The 27,027-nt window shown below is 37.6% G+C and overlaps 2 protein-coding genes across 2 annotated transcripts in view; both read left to right on the plus strand.

The window, feature by feature from the left end:
- Positions 1-27,027, plus strand: part of HS6ST3 (heparan sulfate 6-O-sulfotransferase 3) — a 625,872-nt gene that overhangs the window by 508,288 nt on the left and 90,557 nt on the right. The gene's annotated exons all lie outside the window — the stretch shown is intronic.
- On the plus strand, positions 6,488-6,643 carry LOC129516292 (60S ribosomal protein L39-like). The gene has a single exon (XM_055335596.1). It carries the CDS (start codon positions 6,488-6,490, stop codon positions 6,641-6,643), a length of 156 nt encoding a protein of 51 aa, XP_055191571.1.

Consider the following 27,027-nt stretch of genomic DNA (forward strand, 5'->3'; position numbering starts at 1 on the left):
AGTAGTTGATGGGATGGAGGAAAGGATAGGAGAGAAAATGATGTTTGGATACTCCTTCCCTCATTCCTAAATGCCATCTCCCCACTGCCCTACCCCCACAGCATCCCCCTCTTAAGTTCTTTCTAACACTCACACACTCAAGCACACATGCACATGACCCCAGTTTCTCTCCGTGTAGGAATTGTGTCTTAATCATCTATGGAACCCTGGAGCCTTTCCCATTGGTAAGAGCTCTGGATTGAATGTTTGCGTTTCCCCCAAATTCATGTGTTGAAGCCCTAATCTTTGATGCGATGGTATTTGGAAGAGAGACTTTGGGAAGTAATTAGGCCATGAGTGTTAAATCCTTGAGAATGGAATTAGTGCCCTCATAAAAAGAGACAGAAGAAAGATGACTTCATGTAATAATATAGCAAGAAGGTGGCCCTCTGTAAACTAGGAATAGAGTCCTCACCAAAATCTGACCATGCTGGAGACTGATCTCAGACTTCAGGCTTCCAGAATTGTGATAAATAAGTGTTTGATGTTTAAGCTACTCTCTCAACGGTATTTTTTATGGTAGCCCAAGCTAAGACTGTAAGCAATCACTAAATGTCAAATAGATTACTCAAGGTGAACATTTTAAGATACTGTATTATTTAATTTTAATATCTATATAAAGTGGTAAATTGAAATAGAAGGCTCCATCTTCCTTATGATGATTACCATTTTGTAACTTGGAAAAGACGTAAAGAAAATATTTTATAATTCAAACAAAAGGCTGTATGAGTGGTACAGATGAGTGGCTGAGCCATACTGAGACTTGAGTCTCTGACTGCAGCTCTGTGCTGCTTCTTAGTCACTTGCAGAAGTAAGGGAAGTACCGTAGCTGACACAGTTCTGGTGCACAGTAAGTAATAACTTGCTGGTAGTAATATCTATTGCAATGACTATTATTCTAATTTTCCCACTATGTGTAATTAGCATACTCAATATATAATTCAAGATTTGGAAAATGGTTAAGAAGATAGCCACAGGAAATAGGATGAAATATTAACCAGTGTCACTTAACAAGGTGTTTAGAAATGAAAGCATAGTGCGTCTCCCAACCTTGAGCTAGCCACCCTCACTTGGGGCTCTGACTCAGCAGAGTTGTGCCCAAAGGCAACTGGTTTTGGGCCACCCCTGAGGCCCACACCCACCAATGATACTTCCTGAACACAGCCCACTCACAGATGGTTGTTTCAGGTCCAAGAGACTAAAATGATAAAACTGGCCCACATCAGACCATGGCCTTTCTCAGGTAAATGTAAGTAACAATGGACTTTCTCTCTCTAAACAAAAGTACAGGTAGGGCAGATAACTCCTCTTTCATTTGTAATTCAACAAATATTTATTAAATACCTACTAAGCCAGGCACAGTTCTGACCCCCAGCCTCCTCTTGCCACAAGGAAAAGCAGTCTGACCCTACTGCAGTGGGATGGACATCATCACTTCTGCCTCCTGTAGGCGCAGCCTTCCAGGCAACAGCCTCACTCTGTGTGCAGAGAAATACTTCTACAGTGGAGATGAGGGCCTCATGGAGAATTCTGGATGGAAGCTGAATCTCCTGCTGCCCTGGGAAACCCAGCCTAGGTGGACTGTTTCTGCCCTTGAAGATGAAATGGGAGGTATCCTAGAGTGACTTTAGCCAGCTGGACCTCAATGAACCATGCTGGTATCAGAATAGAACATTTTTTTCAGACTTCTCAATGATTCCATACCTACCTTGACTGGTCTTTTGCTATTCTTACCAACAAAACTGTACCTTTTGTCCCAAGTCAGTCCTATATCTGAAGCTGCTTACCTGTGACCTTGCCCTTATAAATGGAGGTGAGCAACCTGTATTCCATACTCAGCTTTGCCATCTTTTTTAGACATTGACCTGCCTGCCACTGGCCAGCAACCTCAGCCTGACCTGACTCCCCCAAGTGACCACATGTCAACTCAGCCTGAATGACCCACTCTTCTCAGAACCTGGCCAGCCAGAACACCCAGCAGTCATATAATTATGTGGTGAAAATAAAATAACCAGGCACTCTAAGGATACATAATGCATAAATGCCTAAGTATATGTATAATTTATTAATAAAGTAATACATAGTAATAAAATAATAATAAGAAATAAATAAGTAAGCATTTTCACATGATGAATCATTTTTATGTAGGAAGTATATAAATTTATTAAGTTATTCTCTGTAGGAAAATACAGTATGAGTGGTTATGAAAAGATGGTCCTCATCTTTGCTTGTCTTCATTCTCTTTGGCCTTGGTCACTTCATGTCCTTCTATGAACCTCTTAGTTTCTACTTTGCATACATATATTTTTTTCTCCTAACTTCTAAGGATGTCTCCTTTTTTTTAATAAATTAATTTTTTATTGGTGTTCAATTTACCAACATACAGAATAACACCCAGTGCTCATCCCGTCAAGTGCCCCCCTCAGTGCCCATCACCCATTCACCCCCACCCCCCGCCCTCCTCCCCTTCCACCACCCCTAGTTCATTTCCCAGAGTTAGGAGTCTTTATGTTCTGTCTCCCTTTCTGATATTTCCCACACATTTCTTCTCCCTTCCCTTATATTCCCTTTCACTATTATTTATATTCCCCAAATGAATGAGAACATACACTGTTTGTTCTTCTCCGATTGACATACTTCACTCAGCATAATACCCTCCAGTTCCATCCACTGAGGGTATTATGCTGAGTGAAGTATGTCAATCGGAGAAGCAAATGGTGGGTATTTGTCATTTCTAATGGCTGAGTAATATTCCATTGTATACATAAACCACATCTTCTTTATCCATTCATCTTTCCATGGACACCGAGGCTCCTTCCACAGTTTGGCTATTGTGGACATGGCTGCTAGAAACATCGGGGTGCAGGTGTCCCGGCGTTTCATTGCATCTGAATCTTTGGGGTAAATCCCCAACAGTGCAATTGCTGAGTCATAGGGCAGGTCTATTTTTAACTCTTTGAGGAACCTCCACACAGTTTTCCAGAGTGGCTGCACCAGTTCACATTCCCACCAACAGTGTAAGAGGCTTCCTAAGGATGTCTCCTTATTAAGCCACCATCCAAAGCATCAATTAAGCACCTGCATATCCATAGGACTTTTTCAGGGGCTGCCTTCCCACATATTTTCTATGTGCATGTCTCTCATTTCAGACTTTCCATGTGTTTCCCAATATATTTTGTGCCACACTCTCTCTGTGGGCTATTCTTTATATCTCCATGTTTATTTATACCTCTACCTGTGGTTCTATAATCTAGATTGTGATCAACCTGAATTGTTTTATAATTTCTGGCATAAACTCTCTCGAGAATGGCATCAAATTTAACTGTAATAGATTGAGTAGATCAGTTAGTATTCCATCTGTGAAGTTAAGATGTCTTACTATGATTCTCTGCCCCTACAGAATATAAAACATATGAATTGTGTAGAACTCTAGCTTTCTGGAATAACAGATGATTTACTCTATTATGGGATTTTGTCCAAAGATACATAAGCTAGGAATGAATGATTTGATTCCATTTCTTGTCTATTGTGTGAACCAGTTCTGATTTTCTTCACTTCACTCAGTGACCTATAGTTTGGTGATCGTGTGAGGGCTGCCTAGACTCATGAAAAATGACTCAATTGAACTAAGGTGAATGGGAGAGAGAGTTAAATAGAGTTTTAGGGCTTAAACACTAATGAACACTGAGAGATACAGATTCATCTTTCTTGACACCTGTATCTGTAAATACTTCCTGGTGCAATAGCCCCGTAAGAACTTGGAACAACGATAAAGTGGGGAACAGATGGATTGGGCATCACTTGATGATTTAGAGCTATGGAATTTTAAGTTTCATGCTGATAGACTCTGTTTTATTGGAATTCCATATGCTGAACTCAATGAGATATCAGGCTCACCCAAGCAAAACCATGCAGTCCCTATTATTACAAGGTAAGGGCTGGGGTGGTATTGTGTGGCCAGACAGCAAACGAGAATGAACTAACCTCCAAGACTGCAACTTAATGCTTTGGGAATGTCAAATAGCCATTTTTCCAGACTAAGGAGTATGGGCTTACCATCCAAATCAGTCAAGATGATTCCATTTCATATGTTGACAGGCAACTGTTGGATAGCTTCCAAAGGTCCCCCACAGTGTTCTGACACTCTTTAGTCAATAAAGACTTTCCAGGAACCTGACACAAATTCTAGTTCTACGACACCTTCTCTTTCCCCAGACACCCAGCTCATATAAAGAATTCGGTAGGTGTGAGTGATTCTTTCATTCAAACAATACAATGGAAATGTAAGTGACTGTAGAGGGAGGAGAGGACAGAAATAGAAACCAAGGTCTGTGCAAACTGAATCAAATGAGATTTTTTAAAACAGTAAATCTTCAAAGCTTATTTTCAGAAGAAATTGTCTTCAAAGTGACTCCTACCGAGTAACATAAAATGAAAATCCATCTGAGGATATAAAAAGGATGCACCAGCTTCCCTTGTTTGGTACCACAACTTTACTATTGTGAAATGTCATCTTATTCTGTGCTAAATTTTCTTGGCCTTTTTTGGGTGTGATGTTAATGGGATATTTTCAAAATTCCACATCTGTCCCAAGCTACAAAGAAGCATTTATAACCATAAGCTTGTAGGCTTGCTTGTTATAAGAGTTTTAAATATGGACTCTAAATATTCTACATCTTTCAAAACCATTGATCGCCATTGATCAAATAGGACTAAACTGCTTTTGAGTCTCTTTGGATCCCTTGCATAAATACATATTGAAGGACTATTTTAAATGTCCATTAGATCTTAACGTTTCTCTTTAGAGCCATTACCATTTATCATATGACTGTAAATATAGATTCAGGGATGTTTAAAACACACATTATTTACCTGGCAAGGCTTAATGGCTCCAAAAGATGCATTAGAGTCCATTTATAACTCCTTTCCAAGAATAGATCCTGAACACCTCCCATGTATGAATTTTATTTTATACCAAGGAAGGAGATAATGCTACTGCATAATTTACCCAATGTTTCAAATAAAATATGTTTTCCAAGGTATGTGTGTTCAACAGTCTTATGACTCTTTGTAAAAGTAACCTGCTTTGAGTGATGCTTCGGTAGGAGCAGCCAGCCATGGTTTTATTGAAAGCACGTTTTTCTTTTAATAGTGCTTCAAAAGAAAAATGAAGATTCTTTACCTTTATTTTTCTTTAATTAAATATTTTATTTAATTGAAGAATAATTGGCATATCATATTATATTAGTTTCAGGTATACAACGTAGTGGTTTGATACATATATATATATTACAAAATGGTCACCACAATAAGTCTAGTTACCATTTGTCAGCGTACAAAATCGTTGCAAAATGATCATAATTTGTAATTCAAATTATTCAGAATTATAATTAGCATTATTTATAACTATAGTATATTGTATTATAGTCCCGATGCTGTACATTACATCCCTGTATCTTATTTATTTTATAACTGGAAGATTATAATCCCCTTTACCTATTTTATCCACCCCTCCCTTCCCCACTAGCAAGTATCGTTTGTTGTATGTATCTGTGATTCTGTTTTTGTTTTGTTCTATCTTTTAGATTCCATATATAAGTAAAATCATGTGGTGTTTGTCTGACCTATTTCACCTAGCATAATACACACTCTAGGTCCATCCATGTTATTACAACTGGCGAGACTTCATTCCTTTATATGGCTGTGTAATACTATACTGTGTATATGCCACATATTCTTTATCCATTCATCTATCGATGGACACTTGGATGCTCTCATATGTTGGCTATTGTAAATAATGCTGAAATGAACATAGGCTGTACATATCTTTTCAAATTAGTGTTTTTGTTTTCTTCAGATAAATAGCTAGAAGTGGAATTGATGGATTGTATGTTAGTTCTATTTTTATTTTTTCAAGGAACTTCCATAATGTTTTTCATGGTGGCTGCACCAATTTACTCTCTGCCTTTGGAGTAAACATGATTAGATTTTCTATTTTTATTAACATTTATTGTTTTGAAGTTCATCTATATTATGGTTAAAATAAATATTCCAGAAGACCTGGTGATGAAACAATGATTACTGAAACAGGACAAAAAGCCTCATGACTTCCTTCACATGTACGGAAACCTGGTAGGCAGGGTAGCATATAAACCAGTGGGGATTCTCTCTCTGTGTCTCTCATGAATAAATAAAATCTAAACAAACAAACAAACAAACCAGGGGAGGAAAAATAGTGGGGCTAGCCAATAGTGAGGCCAATTGGTTATCCATGAGGAAAAAATTAGACCCTTACCTTACATTGGGCCCTAAGTAGCTCCTTTGTGGATTAAAAAATTAAATGTGAAAATGAAAAACATTGAAATTTTTAGAAGAAAGTATTAGAGAATATTTTGGATAGGAAAGGATTTAAAGTACAAAACCCGGCGTGTGGTTGACTGTGATCACCATGTCTTCTCACAAGACTTTCAGAATCAAGCAATTCCTGGCCAAGAAACAAAAGCAGAATCGTCCTATTCCCCTGTGGATTCAGATGAAAACTGGTAATAAAATCAGGTACAACTCCAAGAGGAGGCACTGGAGAAGAACCAAGATGGGTCTATGAGGAAGCATCACACATCATGAAATAGCAAACATAATTGGCACACATATTTAAGCCGCATGGAGATCACATGTTCCTATCCTATCAATATGGAAGCATCCTTCCTACCTGGCCAATAGACATGTCTTATCAAGGGAATGATTTTCTCTGTTACTATGCCTCTATACCAGTAGGTTGGTTCAGTAATAAATGTGAGACCTTTCAGCTGAGCTGCTGTTGTGTCCTGATTTGTGAAGTACTGAATTCCCCCTCCTGTCAGATCTCACATAGCACTGTCTGATAGAACTTTCTGCAGTGATAGAAATGGCCCTGACAACGAAGTATTTAAAGTGTGGCTAGGGGACACCTGTGTGGCTCTGTCTGCTAAGCGTCTGCCTTTGGCTCAGGTCTTGATGGGGAGTCAGCATGTCTCCCCCTCTCTGCTCCTCCCCCTGCTCATGTGCTTTCTCTCAAATAAAATCTTAAAAAAAAAAGTACAAAACTCCACAAATGTAAAAAAAAATATAGATGAATTAGGCTATATTTAAATGTATAACATCTCTATAAAAATGTGTATCAGGTGGAAAGACAATCTAGAAAAAGATATTTGTAATATATATATTACAAGAGGATTAGTATCTCAAGTAAATAGATAACTTCTACATAGTACCGAAGAAAACAACAGAATTAAAAATTGGGTAAAGGGTAGGAGTAGGAGATAATCATAAAGGAGTAAACCCAAGTGTCCAGCAAACATATGAAAAGGTGCTTTCTCTTCCAGGATGATCAGGTAAAGACAGAATAGCACAAAGGAGTGCCATTTTACCTCATCAAGTATACAGAATTGAAATGTTTGCGAATGCCAAGAGTTGGAGATTGTGAGGCCACAGAACACTCATGTGTTGCTGGTGGGAATTTTAATTGGCATCGCTGCCTTAGATGTATCGGTGAAGGTGTGCATTCCTGGCTCTCTAGCAACTTGTTAGCTACATAGCCTAGAACAACTTTTGTACATCTATATCAATACAGAAGTAGATGGGTAGATGATGAAGGATACTCATGATTGTTTGTAATAGTGAAGATCTGGAAATAGTCCAGCCGTTCATTAATTGGAATGATTAGTTAATACATTGTGGAGTAGTCTTTAAATACAAATATCATTTTGTTTAATATACTAATAGCAAAAACAGACATCCTAAGTGGAGTAGAGCTACATGTCAACGTGGATAAGTTTCAAAGAAAGAATGCAAAAATAAGCAAACTGGCAATTTAACATTTAAAAATATGCGAAGTAATACTTTATGTATTATGAATTTATACATATGAAGAGGAAAACAAAACATTCAAGAAGATGAAACACTGACCCCAAGCCAGTCCTTAACTCTGAGGAAACAGATTAGAGGTTTACATTGGGTTCTACAATTGTATTTTACTTTTCAACATTTTTCAAATTAGAAAAAATCTGGAGCATATATGGGAAAATACTAAATTTGACAAAGCTGGGTGTATTTTGAATGTTTATTATCTCATTACCCTATATTTTTTAGATTCTTGAAATATTTCCAATTTAAAATAATTACAGGGGCACCTGGGTGGCTCAGTGGCTGAGCATCTGCCTTCCGCACAGGGTGTGATCCTGTGGTCTACGGATCGAGTCCCACGTTGGGCTCCCTGAATGGAGCCTACTTCTTCCTCTGCCTCTGTCTCTGTCTATCTCTCTCTCTGTCTCTCATGAATAAATACAATCTTAAAAAATAAAAATAAAAATAAATAAAATAAAATAATTACACACCAGTTTCCTTCCTGACTCCCTTCCATTCCATTTGGCACTCCCAGAGGCAATCCCTATTAACCACCTGTTTCTTCTAGCACTTACTACTGCTCTATCTTTATCTAGTTAAGGTAGAAATCCATCTAATTGAAACATTATCTATTTCTCATGATGAAAGTTAATGGTTGTATTCACTTACATCATTTCCTACCTTCCCTCCACATTTAAAACATAGTTGTATCAAGATTTCTAGTTCCCTTATTAGTCATATTGAGTATTAGGAAACACAGTATACTTAAATCTTCATTTCTTGTTCCATCAATTAGAGAGAGTGTTTCCTACTCCTCTACTTTCTAAGATGGGCCCTACTTACTGTTTTCCTCCCTTTCCACCTCTGAGATTTTTTTGTTTTGTGCTTTTATATGATTCAGGTTGATAACATCTACATTCTGTTCTATAATCATAATTAAATCTTTTGTGCTTTGTCTTTGAGCTAATTCTAAAAGATCAAAATCAATAAAGAATATTTATATTATTGTGATTATTTAATGTGATTTAAAACAGACTCTACCAGTGTATCATGGTTTTATTACTTTCTCATATTGCTTTTTGCTTTTTCTAGAAATTTTAATTGTCTTTATTTCTTGAATTAGCTACCATTATTATTTTTTGAATTGTTCCAATATCCCGTAAGCATTCCATTTGGGGGGCTGATATGATTAGAGAAGATTTTGTTTTGTTTTGTTAAAGTAGAAGTGAATCTGGGCAGATAACTAGCCTCTTAGACTACTAAAAGTACAATGTAATTTCTGTCTGTAGCAGTAACCAAGAGGGTATATATGACTGATCTAGACTCACTACCAAACAGTCCTCCTATTTCACGTCATTAAGTAACTAATTTCAACCAATATTTTAATTAATGTGAAATGCCAGCAGTGATGTATGTATCTATGTATCTATGTATGTGTTTATCTACCATCTATCTAATCTACCTATCTGTCTATGTTAGTTTTATGTTACTACGTAACAAATTATCACAAACTTAGCTAATAATTCTGTAGTTCCAAAGTCTGGTTGGCCTAGGTGGGTTCTTAGGGTCTCACAAGACCAATATCAACATGTCAGCCAAGCTGTATAGAGGGTCTAAGAATGAATCAGATTCCAACTCATTCAGATGGTCAACAATTCTGTTCCTGGGACTCTGGGGTGGTTCAGTGGTTAAGTGTCTGCCTTTGGCTCAGGGCATGATCCCAGGGTGCTGGGACTGAGTCCTGTATCAGCCTCCCGGCAAGGTGCCTGCTTCTCCTTCTACCTATGTCTCTGCCTCTCTCTCTCTCTTTCTCTCTCTCTGTGTCTCTCATGAATAAGTAAATAAAATCTTTAGAAAAAAATCTGTTCCTAGTGGTTTTAGGAATGAAATCCCATTTCCTTGCTGGTTGTCAGCCAGTGGTTATTGTCTGCTCCTGGTGGCCACCAGTATTTCTGCTTGAAAGACTGGCTCCATCTTCAAACTTGGAATGTGACTTCTAAATCACTATCATCTGAAGGAAGCTCTCTGCTTTGAAAAGCACCTGTGATTAGATCAAGGTCATCTGGGGCTTTAACTACATATGCAAAATCCCTTCAAAGCAGCACCTAGAGGGATCCCTGGGTGGCACAGCGGTTTGGCGCCTGCCTTTGGCCCAGGGCACGATCCTGGAGACCTAGGATCGAGTCCCACGTCAGGCTCCCGGTGCATGGAGCCTGCTTCTCCCTCTGCCTATGTCTCTGCCTCTCTCTCTCTCTGTATGACTATCATAAAAAATTAAAAAAAAAAGCAGCACCTAGATAAGCAATGGATTGAATAACTAGGGTAGGAGAATTTTGGGGGTAGAATCTTTATTATTTTGCCCACAAGCCTATCACTTTCCTTTCTTCACGTACCTGCTTACCTACATAACTACGTAATCTATCATCTCTCTGGCTTGCCATCCATCTTTCTAAATATATGCCCATTTCTATTCCATTTTATTTCTAGTTTTGTTCCAGAAAGGACACAAGTTAGTTTTTGGACTTAGAGAAGACACCATGCAATAAAAGTGCAATAAAAGTAAAGTGAAAAGGAAAAGAAATGCATGGGTAAAGATTGCAAATGCTTTTGACCCCTCCATCAGTGTAAATGGGCCTAGTAAAGGAGCAAACGTCAGCCACAGAGGTCGTGAACTACATCAGACTATAATGGAAGAGTGCCCGATGTAACTTTCACTTTCCTCTCTCCAGGTGAGCCACCAGCAAATCCAAAGTCTGAAACGTGACACTCTGATGGGAAATTGTGTGGTAACTGGGCAGCATGAGAAGCTCTAGCCTTTGGGTCTGGGCTGCCTGTAAACATCCAGGAGTAATTTGTGAGCAGTGTACAATGATCAATTTTTGAAATCTTATATCTGAAAACATCCAGTCAAGAATGAAGAAGTATACTTTTATAGAGGAGGGACACTTGTGTAGGAGATCCTATGATTCTGCTGTCTACCCGTATGAACATGTCTCTGACAATGCATACCAGGTACTAGTGTTTAGGTAGGCAAAGGAGAGCATATAGGCCCTTCATATGTGTATATACATATATATATATATGTAGATATATTAAAGCTATTTATTTATTTATTTATTTATTTATTTATTTATTTATTTATTTAAGAGAGTGAGAGAGTACAAGTAGGGGGATTAGCAGAGGGCAGGGAGAAGTAGGCTCCCTGCTTAGCAGGTAGCCCCATGCAGGGCTCGATCCCAAGGACCCTGGAATCATGACCTGAACAAAAGGTAGACGCTTAATGGATTGAGCCACCCAGGCATACCAGGCTCTTCTATAATTGATAGATTATGCACTGAGAGGGAAGAATGAAAGTGTCTGGTCCCACATAAGTGTGAAATACCATACTGCTATGCTTGTTCCAGTTTTTTTTCTTACTAACACTTTTAGAGGTATACCACATACTATATGCTTTCACATACAGAATGGCACTTAATGCACACACTAGCCCTAGTGAGTGTATATCCTCATTCCTGTCATGCAGAGGAATAAAAATGAAGGAGATAAGGGAATGAAAATATAATATGCATTACCTGGCTGTTAGTTACTAAGTACTGTGCCAGCTGCCTATCATATTTACTTTTATTTATTCCTCACGCCTCCATTCCACAGGTGGGGAAATCTACACTCAAAAATGAGAACTTGCCTGGTGTGTCAAGCTAGACTTGGTGAACTTGGACTGAACCCTGGCATGTGTTCTCAAGAACTTCTCTGATGAGAGGGCGGCATGGCAATCCCAGAGAGGTGCTTTAGAGGTTCCACATATGTAGAGGAAATTTTCATTTTTAATGCATCTTTTAGCTGTATATTAGAAGCAACATAAAATACACTCAACAATGTGCTATTCCAAATTCTAACACCCTGGAGATTGCATATATGACTTCCCCTGCCCTGCAAAATAAAATGATAGTAACAAACCCAGGGTCCTCTGTCTCAGACACTCTTCTTGTTCCTTGGCACTTCCCTGTTCCAAGCCTCTAATCCACCTCCAACTAATCAGCCAAGCATGAGATTTCCTGAATCCTCAACCTGGGTCAGAATCCCGGCTACACTTGCATAGCATCTACTGCAATGATTATTAAATAATAATTTGTGAAATTAATTTCATTTAGTGTCTATCTTCCCTGCCAGATTTAAATTGTGCAGGGTGACAAAGAGTTTCTTACCACTGTATCCCTAGCGGTGACTTATTGAATTTATAAATAAATGCCAGGTTAAATCATTTTTGTGCACACCTCGGATCAAAGCTTTCCTTCTGCCTCTATTTAATTGAAGAGCACCCTGAGATTACAAGACATGCTGTCGTGCTAAGGAACTGTTACCAACTGTGACTCCTTTTCAGAGTGAATCAGAATTTCTTTCTATATTATGACACCAACAAAAACAAAAAAAAAATGAGAGGGGTAGCAAAAAAAAATTGGATATTGACTTCTGTAATTACTGATCTCAAATTTGGGGGTTTGTGAATGCAGCCATATTATTTGGTGATTGATTATACAAAATAAAGATTATAAATTTGAACTTATGACATATATCTTAGCTTCCTAAAACTCCTCCTTAATCTGTTTTATCTGGACAGTGTAAGATTTTGTTTGAAACAGAACTGAATAGGGCAGCCCCGGTGGCTCAGAGGTTTAGCGACGACTTCCTCCCAGGGTGTGATCTTGGAGACCCGGGATCGGGTCCCAGGTCGGGCTCCCCGCATGGAGCCTGCTTCTCCCTCTGTCTGTGTCTCTGCCTCTCTCTGTGCCTCTCATGAATAAATAAATAAAATCTTAAAAAAAAAAAGAAACAGAACTGAATAACTACCGATGTAACTTTCAAAAATTAATGCTGGGCACAGAAGAAGCCCTAATTAAAATATGTTAAATAAGATAATGAATGAATGGAGGAATGAATGAATGCTCAATTTGGTGTTAGGGACTGAATGTTTGTGTACCTTCTAAAATTCCCATGTTGAAACCATACCCTCCCTAATGTGCTGGTATGAGGAGGTGGGACCTTTGGGAGGTCATTAGGTAAGATGAGACCGTGAGGGTGGGGCCCTCGTTAATGGGATTAGTGCCATTAGAAGGGTCAGGAGAGCTTACTTCCTCTTTGCTCCCTGCCACATGAGGATACCAGAGAAGTCAGCAGCCTGCAACCCAGAAGAAGCCCTGCACCAGTCCTGCCCATGCTGGCATCTGATCTTGAACTTCCAGCGTCCAGAACCAGAACCGTGAGAAACAAATTTCTGTGGTTTATAAGCTCCTCCGGCATAGTACTTTGTCATAGTGGCTCAAACAGACTAAGACATTTAGTTAATGCCTACATTAACCATTGTTTTCCACTTTATTCATCATCATGTTCCTCCTTTTACTTTGTATCACTTCTCTCTTCCCAGCTACATCTTTCGTTCAGTGATGAAGCTTTTTAAAGCTGTAGTAAAGGTATATCTTTGTAAAGAAGCTTGGTCCTTTCTAAATAGCCTCAGTGTGTCCCATGCACATTTCTCTTCAAAATCCTTACTTTAAAATGGCAACTAAGAAGCTCCAACTTCAAGAAGCCAGAAAATGTGAGACCAATGCTTCCTTTTGGTTTAAAGACAACAGAAAAAGCAACAGAAAGACTCTTTTATTTTATAAAGGTTTGTTGTTTTGTTTTGTTGTGTTTTTTTTGGTAATGTTTGTGTTTTGACTTTTAAAATTATTAAGATTTTCATAAATATTTGAACCCTGTGGAAATAATCTCATCAACATTCTATTTCTAGGACTATAAAGCAATTACAAGCTTGAAAGTGCTATTTTATTGTAATAAAAAGGAGAGTATTGGTGATATGTGGTTTGTGGTTTATTAAAGCCAGCTTGCTTAGACTTTAAAATGAGTAATTGCCAGCATAATTACTGTTTTACATTCCATGATCTGCACTCGGCTTTTTCAGTGAATCTGTCTTTCTACAGGTTTATGCTTGTAGGACTAAAGAAAATGTAGTTAAATAATTTAGCACCTCTGCCGTTACCTATAATTGTGAATCTACCTTCCACAAAGTTGTCCTAGAGAGTCTTCAAGTAAAGCCCAGAATAAGAAAACACACACTTTCCTGGCTGCCTGAGAGCCCAGTGTCCTAACACCCTGGCTGTCTTCCTTGGCTCTGTCCACAAAGGAACTCACACCATCCTGGGCATCCACATCCCTCCCCAGACTCAAGGGGGTGCTCTCCCACACTCGCTGACCAAGTGCTGGCAAATCACAGATATGGGTATTCACAGCACCAGTTGCCAAGACTTTGGTTTGGCTCACCTGTTCTTTCCCACTGCTCCTCCTTCCTATCTTCTTCTTTTGGTCTCCCGGACACTGGAGGCAGTGATAAAAGAAGTCACTGTGGCGTCTCAGAGTCTCGGTCAGTTAAGTGTCTGCCTTTGAATTGGGTCATGGTCTGGGGTCCTGGGATCCAGCCTCATTCAGACTCCCTGCTCAGTGGGATCCTGCTTCTCCCTCTCCCTCTGCCACTACCCCTTGCTTGTATGGTCTCTCTATCTCTCTCTCTCTCTCAAATAAATAAAATAAAATAATAAGTCACTCAGCTTCTGGAAGCATCCTAAATATTCTGCTTCTCCTCTAAACCCTTATATTGTATATCAGTTCTAAGACCCTGTTGTCACTCATGTGTACTTTCTATAAAATTTGTTTTGTTCTTGTCCTCTTCTCTCCAAAAAATAGATTACAAACTCCACGAGGCCATGGCTGTCTTCTTCCCTTTCATATGACTCCTAGCTACTTGCACATAGTAGGTGGTAATGAACTACAGAGAGACTCTAACCCTGCAGGCCGCTTCTGCAGCTGCTGAAAGCACGGGGCAGGTGGAAGGGGGGCTCTCCCCTCGAGAGAAGCACATTCTGTTTTCCTTCCATCCATGGGCTTGGCACTAGCTTTCTCTTTTTTTCTCCTGGAGTTTATGAGGGTCAGGAAAAGAATGAATGGACAGGGAGCTTTTTAATGGCATGCCTAGTCTTCTGTGTTCTCTCAGATTTCTTTTTAGGTGAGCTAACCTAGCTCCTTAATTATGATTAGCCTCACTGACTAAGCCATGGACGGCCTGTTTGGTTTCTGTTTTACTATCTTCTGCTTTTAGCCTCATCCTGATACGGTGAAAAGGCAACACATCCTGTGAACGGAAGTCTCTCCTATTGATGAAAGCAATCTGGAAATAAAGATTTTCTTCTTTTGTTTATAATCCTCGTATCTTCACAGGCCTCTGGCTCCTCAGATGATGATATAGATGTGCCTGGTAGTATTTTGAAGTTTGCTGCTCACTTAGGAAATACTGGTTTATGTCATTCATATCGCATGTTTAAGAGTGTCATTAAAAGAACAATTCACATTAGCACATCTTCCTGTTCTCTCTTCATTGTGTATCTTTGTAAGAGCTCAGTGAAAGACTGTGTAATGATAACCACTGCGGGAACTGAAGAAAATCATACAATTTGTACAAAGACACATGGTGAGCAGATAGTGGAGACCTCGAAACTGTGAATTAACGAGCAGAAGTGGCAGCAAAGTTTTAAATTCTTCAAAACCCTCTCACGCTGATTGCCTCTGTACTGAGGCTAATGATAATTCCTCTCAGAGAACAAGGTGTTTATGTGTTTTTATGGTGCATATCACCTGAGTGCAAGGTGCTTAGACATATTATTTTAGAACAAGACACAGCATTTTTATATCTTTATCTCCTTAATGACCTCATATTTGCCTCTGCGGGTGATTTGTGTTCCAGTCTGGAGTCTTCAGGGATTAACCACACATGAAATGTTGTCTCTGAGGAAGATTTTTCTATAACCAAATTAAGCCAAGCTAATTAGAATGTTAGCATAAATCACAATATTTGTCTAATAATAATAATGTCTCCGAAATTTATATTCAAGGTAAATTTGCAGACACATTCTCTTTATGGAAGACAGCACACTTCAGGTACTGACTTACTGAGCTAAAGACAAAGGAGGGCATCTGGTCACAGGCTATAATGATGTATTTACACATTGACAGGGATTTCTTACGTCATCCCCATGCACTTCCACAGATATTACCTTATTTGTTTTTTTCAGTAGTAGGAGGATTTTTATAATAGTCTATGTTACCATATCTGAACACTTGGAGCCAGATATATTTCTCAAACAAAAAGTTTCAGGCTTGTAAAGGTAATATTGTACATGTACCATTTATTACATAGCATCCATGGAGTGTACAGGAGTCCCTGTGGTCAAGCTCATTGATATTGCTGTAGTGAAGCTCATGAATAATCACACCAAAGAAACTAAGTAATAGATTTTAAGACTCTCATATCAGTTTGGATCAGGTTTTGCCAATAAATGATTTAAGGTAAAAAAATTGGTTTTCAGAATGTGGGGATTTGGTATATAAGTAAGATGCTCATGAAGCTAGACAAAATATATGTCAAAGACTCAGGTTTTCACTAACAAAGGCCAGAAATGTTCCATAGACATTGCTTATCAATTTCTTATTTAAAAAATTATGAATACACTGTTTTATTTTTCAAAAAAATTTAATCATTCTGCTTGGGCCTTCTGCCTTCTTTTTGCAACCACATTTATATTGTTCTCAAGAATCTTTACCCTGGGATCATGACTCTTAAATTTCCCATTTTTAATAGTGAAAGGAATATGTGTGGTAGAGCCAGACAGATCTAGATTTTAATCCTACTGTGACTTTCCATAATATATTTGAACTCTTGATACCTCATTTTCTTCACCTCTAAAGTGGGAATAATAATATTTCTCTTGTACGGTTTTTGTGTGGATTAAATATATACATGTATACCCATGTATACATGTATGCACATCCATGTATGCACACATAACATGTATATACATATATGCATATAATGAATATATGTATATATTACTACATACCACACATATTGTACATGTGTACAATATGTATATAATGTATAAATATATAATGTACATATACATTTGTGTATATATAATACATATACATGTATAATGTAGACTACATATATAATGTAGAATACATATATAGTATAGATATACGTTTAGCCTAAAGGGGTTTGTGGCAAAGACAGCTAACTGTACCAATGTCCCTGTTCTCCTCTTGCTTAATGGAAGAATCTTAATTTTGCGCTGCTGCATAGCCACGATAAATGCTGACTGCCTCTCCCAGCCTTCCTTGAAGCTGGATATGTCTGTGACACACAATCACTGCCAGTGAAATGAAATGAAAGCAGAAGTTCTAGACAGCACCTGCCAAGAATCTGGAGGAAACAGTGGGTATGCACCCTTTGTTCTTTCCCCTTTTCTCCTTCCGCGACCCTGTAAGCCTCACAGGGTGCTCCAGCAGACATCCCTGGACCATGATGGAGGACGTCCCCCCTTATGCTGCTGGAGATGGCAGCTTGGAGCAGCACTTTGGAGCTGGCCTTCCAGCCCAGCATTGCCTACTTCTGGATCTCCTGTAGGAGACCAAGATGCCCAAGTCCATCTTGTTAGGCCACTGCTATTTTGGATATTCTGATGCTTACAGATGAACCTGATTCTAACTGACAAAGCTCTCAATAAATGTTGGTTCTCCCGAGCTGTTCTCACAATCCGCTTTTCATTGGTACCCAGATGACTCTCTCTGCAAGTCTTCTGAACCTTCCAGGTGGGGCTTACTGGTTAATTCCTCTGGTGCATTCAGAGCCCGGCTGTAGGTACCTCTTCCCCATACCCTCTCCTGGCCATGCCTTCCTCCTCTCTGTGCTTGAACATGATCTTGGCTTACCCAGCAGTCTGTTTGTAAGGCATTTTTCATGACATTTCTGTTTTATCCTACTGTCATTTCCTCCTGCCTCTTAAAGAGCTTTTTAATGGTCTTGTCCTAAATCCCTTTAATTCCCATTTTATGATTCTAAGAATTTTTTGATGTTTCATTGTGAAATACTTTATTAGGCCTCCTCTTTTTGCCTCCGCTCTTCCAAGTTCTTCATCACATCTATGCTTGCTTGCTTCCTTTTGTAGTCTTACTTTTCCATTTTAGAAAAAGTTGTCTTTCCATGGCTTTATTCTCCTCGTGGGATTAGACTGGCTTCTTCCCAAAAGGCAGTACAGCTTCAGAAGCAAAGCTCATATATCCTTCACAACACTCTAGAGAGATTAAAGCAATAAAGTGTAATGTGCACGTTATATTAACCGTTATGTACACTTAAAACACATAAAATAGAAGTCTACGTTGAATGGGTACACAAAGAAGGAGACAAAGTGAGAAAAATGCACTGAGTAGATACATATCAACTTTGATAGTGATTACTTATGTGGAGGCAGGGAGAAGGGAAATAGGGTCTTTTGTTACATCTGTAACTTTTTAAGCAGTTTTACTGATATATAATTAGCATATAGTAAACTATACACGTATAAAGTGTGTGGTCAGTTTGACACATGTATGCACCATGAAACTACAATCAAGATTGTGAACAGATCCATCACCCCCCAAATTCTCTTTGTTCCCTTTTGGAATTCCTTCCTTCAGCTCCTCTTCTCACCCTCATCCAGGCAAACACTGACCTACTCTGTGCCTAGAGATTAGTTTTCTTTCTTGAGAATGCTATGCAAATGAAATCATAAAATACATACTTTTATTTTTCGTCTAGCTTCTTTCTTTCACTGGGCATAATTGTTTTGAGTTTCATCCATATTTTGTGTGCATCAATAGTTTATTCATTTAGAGCTGAGTAGTGGTTCACTGTATAGATTACCATAATTGTTGATCCATTCAGCTATTGGTGAATAATTTGGTTGTTTCCAGTTTGGGGATGTTACAAATAAAGCTGCTGGGAATATTTTATGTGAGCCCTGAATGAACACTTGTTTTTATTTCTCTTGAATAAATACCTAAGAGTGGCATGATTGGATCATAGAGTAGGCACATGTTTAACTTTTTCAGGGACTATGGAACTGTTTTCCAAACCAGCTGTACCCCTGTAGGTTCTTGGTATCAGGGATGTGTAGGCTCTGACAGATGTGTAGTGATATCTGTTTGTGCGTTTGATTTGCATTTCCCTAACAACTAATGATGTTAAATATCCTTTTATATACTTATTTTCCATTTATATGTCACCTTTAGTAAATTTTCTTTTCAAATCTTTGCTTAATTTTTATTGAGTTATTTGGCTTTTTGTTATTGACTCTTGTGAGTTCTTTATATATTCTGTATATAAACCTTTAGTCAGGAATGTGATTTCCTAAGATTTTTTCCCAGTATTTGGCTTGTTTTTAAACTATCTTAGCAGTATCTAGAAGAGCAGGATAATTTAATTTTGAATAAGTAAAATTTATCATTATATTCATTTATTATTATGATTTTGGTGTATTAAATATGAAATTATCACCTAACCTATGCCACAGAGATTTTCTCATATGCTTTTTCTATCAGTTTTTAAATTTGGGGTTTTACATTTAGAATTATGACCCATTTGAACTTAATTTTTATATAGGTACAAGATATGGATAAAAGTTAAAATTTTTTACAGAAGGATATCCAATGTATTCCATAACCATTTGTTGATAAGAATTAACTTCTCTTTCTTCATTGAATTTCGTGTGTGTGTGTGTGTGTGTGTGTGTGTGTGTGTGTGTTTAATAAGAAAAAGGGAGAGAGAGATTTCTGGACTCTGTTCTGTTGATATATTTTTCTATCTTAATGCCAGTACTTCACTGTCTTGATTTTTGTAGCTTTATTTTAAGTCTTTAGTTCAGGAAATGTTAGTCTTTCAACTGTTTCCTTCTTAGCCAAAGCTTTCTTATTATTCTAGGTCAGTTGCATTTCCATATAAAGTTTATAACAACTTTAATATTTCTACAAAAATGCCTGATAGGATTTTTTTTTTAAGTTTTTAAATTCCAGTTAGTTAACATACAGTGTCATATTAGTTTGGGGTATACAATATACTGATTCAGCACTTCCACACAACACCCAGTGGTCATCACAAGTGCACTCCTTAGTCCCTATCACCTGTTTCACCCATACCTCCCTCTACCCCCCATCTGGTAATCATTAGTTTGTTCTCTATAGTTAAGAATCTGTTTCTTGGTTTACCTCTATCTCCTTTTGCCCTTTGCTCATTTGTTTTGTTTCCTTAATTACATATATGAGTGAAATCATATGGTATTTGTCTTTCTCTGATTGACTTATTTTGCTTAGCATAATACTCTTTAGCTGTATTCATGTTGTTGCAAATGGCAAGACTTCATCTTTTTTATGACTGAATAGTATTCCTTTAAGTTTGGAATAGAAATGTACATACCACATCTTCTTTATTCATTAGCCAATGGGCACTGGTGCTGTTTAGAACTATCTTATGATGCAGCAATTACACTACCAAGAATTTACCCAAAGAATACAAAAATACTAATTGAAAGGGATACCTGCATCCTGATGTTTATAGCTGCATTATCCACAATAGCCTACTGGGATTTTTATTTGAATTATTTTAAATTTATAGATGGGAGGGAACTGAAATCTTAAAAATATCGATTCTTCCTATCCATTAATATGGTATAACTTTCCATTAAATTTTGTTCATAAATGTTTTGCAATATTCATTATGCTGGTCTTTCATATAGTTGATTAGATTTATGGCCAAGTATTTCATATTTTGATATTGTAAATAGTATAGTTTTTAAGTTTTTCAAATCCTCAATGTTGCTAATATATAAGTAGTAATGAATTTTTAAATATTGATCTTTTATCATGTGACCTTGCTGAATTCAATTATTTTTTTGTAGCTTTCCTTCTGGATCCCATTGGTTACATTGGAAAATCCATTAGATTTTCTGCATAGACAATAATGTCATCCAGAATAAAGAAAAATTTACTTCTTGAGGCATCTGGGTGGCTCAGCTGGTTAAGAGTCTGCCTTCAGCTCAGGTCATGATCTTGGGATCCTGGGATTGAGCCCCAAATCAGGATTCCTGCTCAGCAGAGAAACTGTTTCTCCCTCTGCCTCTGCATACCTGCCCCAATCATGCTCTCTCTCTCGTTCAAATAAATAAATAAAGTCTTTTTAAAAAAGAAAAATTTACACCTTAATTCCCAATGTCTATCTATATTTCCCTCTAGTATCTCTTTTCTTATGCTTGAAGGACTTCTTAACATTTCTTTGAGTGAGTGATGAGTTATTTCACCTTTAGTATTATTGAAAGAATGTTTTACCTTTATTTTTGAAAGATATTTTCACTGTAGCCAGTTTCTATATTCTTTTTGTACTTTAGGGTTATTCCATTTTATTCTCATTTGTGTTGCTGGCAAAGACAAATCTCCAATCATTGTTTTCACTCTTTGTTATATGTATTTTTTTCTGACTACTTTTAAGATTTCCTATTTATCACTTTTTTTGAGCAACTGGATTATGATGTGCTTTGGTGTGGTTTTCTTCATTTGTGTGTGTGTGTGTGTGTGTGTGTGTGTGTGTGTTTTCTGGAAGGATTTACTTGGTATTTATTGAATTTCTTGGATCAGTGTGTTTAAAGTTTCAACTAGTATTTCCCCAAATATTTTTTTTTTATTTTTTGCTTCTTCATCCTCTACTTCAAGTACTAAAATCACATATATGTTAGGCCTCTTGAAGTTGTCTGATATCTCATGAATATTCTTTTTATATTTTTATTTTTTTAAGGTTTTATTTATTTATCCATGAGAGATACAGAGAGAGAGAGAGAGAGAGAGAGAGAGAGAGAGAGAGAGGCAGAGACACGGCAGAGGGAGAAGCAGGCTCCATGCAGGGAGCCCAATGTGGGACTCGATCCTGGGTCTCCGGGATCACACCCTGGGCTGAAGGCGGTGCTAAACCGCTGAGCCACCCGGGCTGCCCAGATATTCTTTTTATTAAAAAAAAAAAAAAAAGACATTCCCTCTTTGTTTCATTTGGATAGTTTCTATTGCATATCTTCTAATTCACCATCCCTTTCTTCTGCAATCTATAATCTGTGAATTCATTCTATTTAGTACACATTTTTATCTCATAAATTGTTTTCATGTCTAAAAGTTAATTCTTAATCATTTATATATTTTTAATGTCTCCACTAAAAGTTTGAACATGTTAAATGCAGTTATAATAACTAATTTAGTATCCTTATCTGCTAATTCTAATATCTGGGTCTGTATTGGATCTATTTTGATTGACTTTTCTTCTCATTATGGGTGGTATTTTGCACTTCTTTGCATGTCTGATTATTTTTGAGTGGCTACCAAGCATTGTCATTTTACTTATTAGGTGCTGGATATTTTATATTCTCATAAATATTCTTAAACCTTTTACTTGGATTCAGTTATTTGGAAATAGATTCTTTTAGGTCTTTTGCTAAATTTTGGGAGGCAGAAAATAGTATTTTACTCAATAACCTATGAATTTTGAGATTATCTAGTGTTTGACTTACAGAAACAGTCACAGTTCCCTGCCCTGGGTGAGAAGCCAAGTCCTATTCCCTCTAATTTTAGAGGTAGTTCTTTCCTTGGTCTCGGACAGGTTCCTCACATGTATGTGGTTTTGGATAATTTCCTCACATATATTTTCCAGCTATACTGATTATAATTATCCATTTTTCCTGTCTCATCCATAGATTGTAAATCTTGAAGGCAAGGACAGTACCCACCTGAGCACACAGTCTGGTCAAATGTACTCAATAAATACTTGTTGAATAAATGAGTGAAATAAAAGAAGAAGGACACAGATATAAATACTGTAAATATAAAAATAGATAATCGAAGTACATTTTTAATATCAAAGGCAAGAGAAATTGCTTTTGTTAGTGCTCAATAAATCCTTACTGAATGAAAAAAGAAGCCAAATATTTATATCCATTTACCTAATTTGTGTTAGACCATGTCTACAATTCAGGTTGCAATCATCTCTGTTAGGGAGGGTACTTTTCATGGCATCATTCATTCTTAAAATATAGATGAGAGATACCCTAGCAGTGAGATTAAACATAACTCAGAAGTGCCTTAAATACTAACAAAAAATGTTCTTTTTTCCTAATATTTAAAATTATCTTCTCCTAAAAGGACAGGCCACCTACCTACTGTTTGAGTATTCTAAATGTTACACCATACAAAGTATAAATATAATAGTGAGTTATTTTCAATGTTATAAGGCCAATGTTCTCAGCTTCTTTTTTTGTAACCATTCTCATTGTATGACAAGCTCAAATGTTGAAAAGCTTTATCTGGGAACCCAGTGAACATGGCACCTTCCCACAATTAAGATTTTAATGGATTGCCCCTGGTCCAATACACAAAAAATTATCATATTCAAGGGAAAATCACAATTTTCTTTCTGGATCTTATTAAAAGAAGTACTTTCTAAAAATGGAATCAGTTATGTTTATGTCATAAGATTGTTATGGAGCATAAAGGAGCTATTATGAGCAAAGGGCTCAGCATATTATAGTTGCTAAGTAAAAACTAATTCTGTTTTTTAAAAAAGTGCCTTCTACCATTCATCTTACAACAAAACTATGAATCAGATTGGTAATGGTAATGAAAATTATTACCTCCTTTATTTGGTGTAGTGTAAAAGAGAGAGAGAGCAAAAGATTTGCTTAATATCAAATTGTGAGTTTTTATCCTTAGGTGAGTAATGCATGACTTAACAAGCACTGTGAATCATCTGTGAAAATGCACACACAGCACTTGAGGAGCAAGGCTTGAGGCCTCCTTTCATTGTCTAATCCAAAGAAAAACTTAAATAATAAATAATAAAATTAGAAAATCAGAACGTGGAGGGAAGAGGTTTCTAGTATCACCGGTTAATTACAGTGCCCATGCTGGGGATGGGTTGTGGGAAGGAGATCTGTCCTCTAGAGTAGTAAGTAGAATGCCCACTCAGGCTCGAATTCCAACCCCCAGAGATGCTTTGAAACAAAGAACCTTCACTGACTTAAAAAAGTAATTCTATTCTTGAATTATTTCAAGATAATTGAGATAGATACAAAAAGAAGCTCTGCCTTCAAAGGAGTAGGGGAAGGCATGGGCCATTCTGCCCTCTGAACTACAAAACCAAGAAGATGGAGCAGAAACTGGATGGCATAAGATGCTTATTTCAGTAAACTCTTTCAGTCTTCTGTTTTGCTATCAGTTTTGAGAGGCTTACAAAATGGCTTGTAATTTCTATACTCAAAACATCACAAAATATTTTTAGTGCATTTGGTTAGCAATTGGTTTTCCAGCTTCCTCTTCATTTTCTGCATATATAACACCTTGGAATCTCTAGATTTATTGTTTTACTGCTTTCTTTCACCTCTGGTTCATGTTCAATCCAATTAGCAAGTATTTATTTTTTGAATCTTTACTCTTTATGTTGAATATGGTGGTTTTTAACATAGAACTTCATGCAGTAGGATCTTTTCTGTATGCTTAACCTTTATTTCTTGCTGTTATTAGCCTTTGTACAGAATATTATCTCTGTTTTCACTGGTGTGCTTGACAATTCCCTATTTAGTATCATCTGGAAATTTCATTAATGTACATCTTCTTTCAGATCATTAATAAAGTTGTACCTCAAACTGAACCTGACATTTATTCCCGTGGCTCCCTTCTGGTCATCTTCTTGCAGCTCAACACATTACCCTTCATCATAGAATTTTTTTTTTGAGGATTTGCCAGCTACTTTCCAATCCTCCAATTTTAAATGATTGCTTATATCCAGTCATTTAAAATTAATTTTGTGATCGGCATTTCAGACTCCAATAGAGTCCCTTGCAAATAATGAGCACTAGATAAACATTAGTAGAACAAAACTGGGTCACCAGGTCAGCCATTTGCTTTTGTGGGTCTGGCAAACTCAGCCCTACCGAAAACAGAACAGAATGAAACAAACCAACAAAAATTGTGAGTCTTTTTGTGTGTGTGTGACAGACTTTATAAAAACAGCTTTTAGCTATTTTCTCTACTTTTAAATATTGAGGATGCTACATTTCTTCTGATAGTCTAGAAATTATCTTAATTCAGGTGCTGATATAAACAATTAGCAAGGAAGACATCCAAATACTATATGTGTTCTATATCAACTTTTTTTTTTTAAGATTTTATTTATTTGGGAATCCCTGGGTGGCGCAGCGGTTTGGCGCCTGCCTTTGGCCCAGGGCGCGATCCTGGAGACCCGGGATCGAATCCCACGTCGGGCTCCCGGTGCATGGAGCCTGCTTCTCCCTCTGCCTGTGTCTCTGCCTCTCTCTCTCTCTCTCTCTCTGTGACTATCATAAATAAATAAAAATAAAAAATATTAAAATAAATAAATAAATAAATCCTTAAAAAAAAGATTTTATTTATTTAATCATGAGAGACACAGAGAGAGAGAGAGAGAGAGAGAGAGAGAGACACAGGCAGAGGGAGAAGCAGGCTCCATGCAGGAAGCCTGCTGTGGGACTCGATCTCGGGTCTCCAGCATCACGCCCTCAGCTGAAGGCGGCGCTAAACCGCTGAGCCACCCGGGCTGCCCCTATATCAACTTTAATATCAATCAGGTGCCTTTATAACCTTAGCAAAGTCCTGATAGAATTTGAGAGATCTTATAATAAATTGATATTTAAAGTAAGACAGTACCTATTGACATAGCTTATAAGAACGAACACAATTAAAAGAGAAGGAAAGAAAGAAAACCTATTTTTGAAAGTCCTTCAGAACTATGCCAAGAGTGGCAGAGGAGAGAAGAAAGGAGGTTCTGAGTTTAGAAGTCAGAATAGGGGGGAAAAAAAAAGAAGTCAGAATAGAGTTGAATTCTGACACTGTTACTCATTAGATAAATGGCTTCAGCAAACTGCTTAACCCTTTCCAGCCCTCAGTCTCATTGTCAGCGATAGGGGGATAAAAGTATTAAACCACGTGAGGTTTTATGAAGGTCACAGATGATGTAAGTCAGGCCCTAGGAAAATTTTTGGCCAGTAATGGGCTCTAGGCATAGTTCTGCCACCATCCCAGTGATATCAGGAGATAGATCTGCCCCATTGCTCAGGCCAGAAGTTCAGAAACACCTGTGATTGGCTTCCTCTTTCACCTTCACATCCCAAAAGAGCAAGCCTCATTGCCTTCTCAAGGGTCCCTCTGATCCACCCACTGCCCCAAGGTCCCTGCCATGGACTATGGCTCCCTGTTTCAACTGACACCTCTTCCAATTCACTGCCTACAGAACAGTCAGATTTAACCTCTTCAAAGCGCAAATCAGATCTTGCCAGTCTGCTGCTGACACCTTGCAGGGATTTCTCTCTGACTTGAAATAAAGTCCAGCCTCCTTGTTTACCCATGATCTGGCTACTTCCCTCAAACCACAAGCTCCACATGGACAGAGATCGTCTGTCATTGCAACACATACACACAGGAGGCCCTCACAAATATTTGTTGGATGAAGGAAATACTCTGCACTATTGCTGCAAGGGAAAAGAGAGACTTTTCTCCTAGCTTGGTCTTAGACTCTCTTCGTTAGATCAGTGTTCTTAAATAGATTGCTCAAAGATGTTTAGCAGTGACAAATGGTAAAACTATGATTGCTCCTATATAGGCCTCACTTTCGTTATCCAGACACTGACATTTAATAATCATTGAGTATTCAAGAATGCAGTTCTTATGGATTAAAGCAACTATTTGTTAAAGAGGAGGGGACTGAAATTAAAATGGAGAACACTTTGATGAACATTACATTCGAATCATTAGAATTTCATATAGATATAATTGCTCCCTCAGAAATAGATTAAATATACACAGCATTTTAAATGACACTTTTACATTGTTAAAGCACAGTTGATTATAAATTATGATATTTTAAACCAGGCATGTTTCCTCTCCATCAATCAGTGTTATCACGGCCATCTTTTTAATAAGATTATTTGCTAATGCAAAACTAAAATGAGCAATGCCTGAAGCAGCATTAACGCAGAGAAGGATCAAGTGACAGCACAGCTCCCCCGCCCCCCATTTGATTCTCTCGCCAAGACATGGTGTCTGGAGAAATTTGTTTTCCTTCATTCACACACCCCAGTGTAGCTTCTGCTAATGGGTATTTTTTTTTTTTCAGATGAAGAGTCA

Source organism: Nyctereutes procyonoides, unplaced genomic scaffold (assembly GCF_905146905.1).
Source record: "Nyctereutes procyonoides isolate TBG_1078 unplaced genomic scaffold, NYPRO_anot_genome, whole genome shotgun sequence".
Taxonomy (NCBI): Eukaryota; Metazoa; Chordata; class Mammalia; order Carnivora; family Canidae; genus Nyctereutes; species Nyctereutes procyonoides.

Coding starts and splice junctions, on each gene's coding strand:
- LOC129516292 (XM_055335596.1), top strand. CDS start 6,488: ATGTCTTCTCACAAGACTTTCAGAATCAAGCAATTCCTGGCCAAGAAA.